At 30.3% G+C, this 6,816-nt stretch overlaps 1 protein-coding gene across 1 annotated transcript; it reads left to right on the top strand.

Moving 5' to 3' along the window:
• Positions 1 to 734: 734 nt before the first annotated feature.
• LOC132719610 (uncharacterized) lies at positions 735 to 6,609 on the top strand. The gene is made up of 3 exons (XM_060703404.1): positions 735 to 876; positions 5,962 to 6,017; positions 6,230 to 6,609. Exons 1-3 carry the CDS (start codon positions 849 to 851, stop codon positions 6,515 to 6,517), a joined length of 372 nt encoding a protein of 123 aa, XP_060559387.1. The 5' UTR covers positions 735 to 848; the 3' UTR covers positions 6,518 to 6,609.
• The last annotated feature ends 207 nt before the right edge of the window (positions 6,610 to 6,816 follow it).

The raw sequence follows: 6,816 nt of genomic DNA, 5'->3' as shown, positions 1-6,816 counted from the left end.
TCACATGCACGTTACAATTTGCTGCACAAAATGGCCGCCAGAGCTAAAAAAGAAAAATATTGTCCAGTCTTCACAGGTCAAACTACTGGTAGGATTTCAACCAAACCTTTACAGGAGTGATCAGTACCATCCCTAATTGTGCTTATCACCGGCACCTTCCGCTTCGCTGAACAAAATGGTCGTCATAGCTATAAATAGAAAAATCTCGTCTGGCTTTCACAGATAAAGCTTCTGGTGGGATGTCAACCAAACTTAACATGAGTTACCATACATAGTTTTGGGAGACATGTGTTTTTGGGACAAAAACCCTTCTTGTTATTATTAGATTCTACATAATTTTACATACCAGAAGGATAACTTCTAAAAAGTCACATTTATTGAGTAGCATTATTTGCAGTTTTTGGACATGCGACTTGTATTATAAGTTATATATAAACAAAATTATTTTTTTAGCTAGTGGAAGAACAGAATTTTTGCAGGGTACAGGATTTAAAAGTAAGACTCACAATACCTATAAGTAAACATCTTGTATGTCCTTCCTATAAACGAGATGTCAATGTACACAATAAATTTAACAACATATCTTTACTGTTCATCTTAAATAAGAGATACCAATATACACGATATTAATTTGACAAAGAAAATACAATGCTTAATAGCACGTGAAATATTTGTTTTGAATACAACTATTATCAAACGCTTTAAATCAATTATTGTACTGAAGTTGTATTTTTACATGGTGTGGACGTTAAATCAATCTTTGGCAATTAACTTGTAATAAACTACTTATGGATATATTCATTTAAACATTCATATATATTTAAAAATTGAATTTTGTTTGTGTAAAAATGGCTTTAGGACTTTATCTTGGAATCGGTAAAATAAAATTATTTTCTATTGTTTTTATTCAATGTTGTTTGACTTAACTTGACTCACAATTGACTGGACAATGCCAAAATTTATTCACAGGCACATTTACCCTATAAATGAATTTATTTCATGTTTTTAATTGGATATAATTTCACTTTACAATGGAGAGACAATTGTTTTTAAAGATTCCCAATTTGGTACCTCACTTCTATTTTTGCGTAAACATGGCTATTAAGCTACAAATAACCGGAGTACCAAACATTGATCACAATATTTTACCATTTTTAAAAATGTTTGATAGTGTGTGTTATATCATGTACTTTCGTTAAACATGTTTACGGACATTATGTTTATAATGCCGTTTGTTGTTATATGCAATAATAATTTCCGTTTATAGTGGGGAGAGAATAACTGTCCCCGTGTTGTTTAACGATGTGTGGCGATGCTTCATTATTTTGATTATTTCTATAAACAAACACATTTAATACTATTGTATATTTAGTCCTACAGTTCCGTTTTGTAACGTTTCTCGAAATAAATAAGTGTTTTTGTTGTTGTTGTTGTCGTTGTTGTTGTTGTTTATTGTTGTAAGGCAAAACTGAAATTGATAAATAACTTAAATTTTAAACTTATAAAAAACATAAAACATAATTCAATTGACCAATCACCAAATATCGTCTTTAATTACTTATTTTATTTTAACAGTCTGTAATTTACACTTCTTTCCACATGCAAAACTGCTCTTGATGACATTTGGGCATATAAAAAAGAATTTTCTTTTATCTTTTTGTTTATAAGAGTCTCATCTATATATGTAAACGTATATATAAAATTATACAATACAAACATAAAATACCTGTATCGCAATTCTAAATGGAATTACAGGAGACTGTTTTCTTCTAAGGGTGACATATCACAGTAGTATAAGTCGAACACGATAACGTTTACATTTATCGGTCGTACCATTATGACAATATGGGTTGTGAAAGTTATTTAGTATAATTGCATTTTGCATTTTTATTTGCAATATAGAAAATAAAATTCGTTATAGACACGTAAATCCGAGACGCGTAGTGGTTAGAGAGTTAAGATTATGAAGAGTTCATGTAAAGAAAATCATTAATTTTTCGAGTTCAAATCTGCAATAGTGCAATATTTTTGTGTCTGTATGTTTTTTTTTAATGTCAGAAAACATTTTCATATTCTCTTTTATAAACCTGTGATTTATTTAATATTTTGTTCAATTTAAAGTTAAACTTATTAAGGTATAGAAATATTGAATGTACTTGACTTTAAACTTTTACAGGCATTGAACAGATTGAATAGTATTGTCAATATAATAATATTTAAAACTCTGAATTCAATTTGCTATATTTTTTGACAATTTCGGCTTATTTATATATTGTATTTATATATTTAACTTTCGTCCATTCCTCATTCATGACTCTAATCACGATTGTGTTATTTCTAACTTAACCTGCTGAAAGCGAACGTGTGCAAAACTAACTGTTCTGTAATAGTATTGTGTGAAAAAAAATCACGAGGAACTAAAAATATTTAAATACAAAAAATATATAAGAAAATTAAAAATACCGTTTACAAAAAATGGGTATCTACACTGACGAAGCCAACACTCAACCACTACGCTATTACGTTGAACATATAAAAAATATGAGTATTTTTTAGGTGATTAAAGATTTAGGCGATAAATCGTATCCTTTTATATAAGAATTATCGACACTCATGTTTCATCAATTTTGATGTAAGCAGATAATGAAAGGAATAGCGAATTCGAGCTGTAAACTACTGTTTATGCACTCTTATTTACTTTTATATACATATATATATCTGCTGGTTTTTCATATTCTATTGCTATGTCTGTATTAGATAAATTGATTCCAACCTTTAATGATATCGGTTAAATAATCAAAACCACTATACAGTTTGTTTACCGATAGAAGTAGTCTCATCTAATTGAATCATAAACAGGGTATTTATCCATACAGTTAAGTTTAAGTTTAATCTTATATTATTATCTTATATTATTATTAAGTTATATTATCAATGTTCAATACCTATTGGAGCTTTCCCACTTTACTTCTGACATGCCTTAAAGTTCAAATTTTTACACCTTTTAGTAGACAAATTTATTTGACAACATGAACCTATTAAGTCTATTTCTATCCATTAAAGTGTATCTATACCAACTTGACAACACACTGATGCGTACCTGAAAGGTTTCCAACCAATATCTCCAGAAGTTGCTCCATATGGACTATATCTCCCGACATTCAAAAAATAACGGGGCGTCCGTGGCCGAGTGGTTAAGGTCGTTGACTCAAATTCACTAGCCCCTCACCGCTGTGGGTTCAAATCCCGACAGGGACTTTGGATTCTTTCATTTGAGGAAGCTATCCAGCTAGCTTACGGAACGTCGATGGTTCTACTCAGGTGCCCGTTCGTGCCTAAAATAATAAATATGCACGGAAGGGCACCTGAGGTCTTCCTCCATCAGTAAAGCTGGAACGTCGCGATATGAACTATACTGTGTCGATGTGACGTAAAACCCAAAACAAACAAACAGAATAAAAAAAATAACGAGCGGCCTATTTTGTACTGCATTTTTACAAGAGATTTGTTCATAGCCCCAAAAAGCTGAATCATATGTAATTACTGGTAAATCAGTAGCCTCATACATGTTTGTAAATGTTTCATACGGGATGTCTCGAAATTGTTGTTGCATAGTCTAAAAAATACGTTAAAACAAATAAAAGATACACTGTTTAACATATTTCAATGATACATCACAAAAATTTGAAATAAATTCGGATTGAAAAACAGACTGATATCTGAAGTGTACAAAATAAGATTTAAGAGGATTAAAGATCCTGTAACACAATTTTTTATGGTTTTATTTCATACATATGATGCTCAAAGTAAGATTCGCCAATATTGTAAAATCCAATAAGCATTTTTTGTAAAGATATTACCGAAATTACCATTTCATGTAAATAAAGGGAGATAATTAGAAATTTATTTTCTATAAATTCAAAGTCAAATTTTCCAATAAGAAATGAACGCATATAATTTATTACTTATAATGTGCACAAATATTTGCAGCACATATTTTACATATTCTTCGATGCTTGAAACTCGTTTTATCTGCATAATAATATACAAATATTATTTCTTGTAAGAGTGGTAAAGGTCGGCGGGACGCTCTAAGATGGCCCGACTTGAGTGTACGGTCACCCATATGGGCTTTCCGGCGGCGACCTTAAATAAACGCATTAAAAAAAATAATATACACAGAGGTACAATGTCAATAACAAAATATACAGGATCTTTAACACTCGATAAATAAAAAAATTTCTTTCAAAAACAAATACATATCCTCTATCTATTCTTCTGAAAAGGGTAAACATGTGTTTCATGATGTTTTAATTATTATTAGTATAGATCTTGAAGAAATAAGTGCTGCATATGAAATACAATGTCTTATAAAATTGTTATAAGAGTAGCAAAACTTAAACAAAGGGATATTTTGACGTCAATACAAAATACTTAATCACTTAATCAATGCAAATGGAACAGCTTTATGTCAATTTTAAATACACGATATGAAATTTGATACTCAATGTTCAAGCAAGATATGACACTAAAACTGTCACGGGGCATGAAGCACATTACTAAGCGCTGTAAAATGAGATCCAATATGTCACATTTTAGACTCGTTTCGGCTTGTATATATTATAATTCCAACTTACGGAAATAACCACGTCGGTATTTGGCAAATCTAATCTGTTTTTCACACGCTTCATAGAAATAAATGTGTATTCACGAATCAATAACGCTTTCATAATCAAAATCTCAATGCAAAAACAATTGGCATAATTCAACATCATCTGGAAAATAAAAAAAAACTTTCATGCCTTACTGTTGTTAGCGTTGGACATAATCATTTGGTATTAAGGCATTTTTGTGTTTTATGTTTATATTCTGATACAATTTAATATTCAACAATTTGATAACTTAAAGGAGATATGTTCTGACTTCTTGCCACAATTTTTATAAACTTACTTTTAGTATTCTACTTACATGGAATTTGACTCACAAAAGAATTTATGCATCTGTAATGTCTATTTGTATTTCTTTTGGCAATATATAGCGTCAGTGCTTTTGTAAACAAAGTAAGTTATTAACAGTTATCGAATTTCTTTCACTTGTTAGATAATATCATTTTTATTATCATATCATTATATATATTAATAGATGGACACAATTTTGAAATGATAATAATTTAAAGTGAATGGACGTTTTCAATATTCAATTAATTCAATCTTTTTGTATTCGTATTGAAATGCGTTTTAAATTCGTAAAATGTAATTTAATTGCAACTATTGCTAAAGACCTTAGTGAACGAAATCAGATATTTATTTTTTTCGTAAAACGCGTAGATCTGAGCTTCTTCAAAATTGATATGAAAAGCGTTGCTTTGTCACTGTAAAAACGTTTCGTGGTTAATTTCATTCTCACGTTACGATTTTTGTGTTGATCTGAGATTAAATTTCGCATTTGTTTGAATAGTTTTGTTAGACACAATTTTACAACTGACTTGTGTTTTATCAGGCTAAACATTAGTTTACATTTTTAATTCGTCTGAACAATTTTTGTTTTTTTTTTTGTTTTTTTTTTGGCTTTAATAATCAAATCAATGCATGCATGTATATACATTTTGTCACATTATAGATTGACAAATATCGATGATAATCTGTAATTGACGATTCAAAACTATAAGATTGATAGATCGTAATGATACCTCTGCTCCGTACCTTAAGGTATTAGACTAAAAAAGAGGCGAACATTTCAAAATCATTCGTTCTCATTCAAATTATGAGTATATATGTTAAAACTAAATAATTTATGGAACAGCATAATTATAATAGACAATGTCTTCTTTTGTCTGATTTCCATACTAAGCAAGGATATATAGTAACATGCTTCTGTATTTAATGTCAAACTGAATTAAGCATGATTTTATTATCACCTTCTGAGTCTTACGTTATATCTCATTTAAAGTCACTTTTACAGGCCTGACATGGAAGCCTTGGAGACAACCATACGAGAACTTCAAATGGAACAAAGAAGTGAGAAATACATGTTCATTTTTGATCTCTAATAAGTAAAATTATTTTTATGTCAATATGTATATGATGTAGAAGGGTAATGTTATACAACAAAAAGTAGTATACTCGTGACATCGTAAGTCAGATAACTTGAAACTAAAAATGATCATTGGTAATCTTTTAGGCTATATTTTTCCGTATCATTAACCAAAATAAGTAATTGTATCTTTCAGACAGCGGAGAAACTTCAAAATGATGTATACGATATAAAACCAACAGCCGAGTGGGGTTTGAAAAACTTTAAAGCCTTAACAATTGGTCTATGTGGGCATGGAAAGTCCTCATTGATCAACTCATTTGCTTCTATAAGTGTTGGCGAAAAAACTACTGTTTGCGATGCTTCTCCGGGGAGCACACTTGTTACCACGCATGTGAGTTTACAAAGTACGATCCAGAATCACCCGAATGTCCTTAAGAAGTCTCTTGATTTTAATGGTGTCTTCGTTAAATTAAAACTGTAAAGAATTCAATGTTCCACCTAATTGAACGTCAAACAGTACTTATGCCGTTAAGGACTGTTTCAATCCGTTTGTTATTAATCATGGCAACCATACACCGGCGAAAGTGAAAGAACGCGACGTACGCTGAAAGTTTATATCACATTTAAGTGCTTTAAACAAACATTGATTTTGTCAACTTAATATAATACCTGAATAAATTCTTGTTTAAATTTCCCATCTTTTGAACTCTGAATTGTCATCAGGTCAAGCTCCGATTATTTGCAAATGCAACATTTATTCCCTCAAAGGCGTCTAGAAAA

This window comes from Ruditapes philippinarum, unplaced genomic scaffold (assembly GCF_026571515.1).
Source record: "Ruditapes philippinarum isolate M1 unplaced genomic scaffold, ASM2657151v2 ctg10579_1_1_1_1, whole genome shotgun sequence".
NCBI classification, from domain to species: domain Eukaryota; kingdom Metazoa; phylum Mollusca; class Bivalvia; order Venerida; family Veneridae; genus Ruditapes; species Ruditapes philippinarum.
The sequence above is the reverse complement of the archived record's forward strand: the minus strand, read 5'-3'. Positions and strand labels throughout refer to the sequence as shown.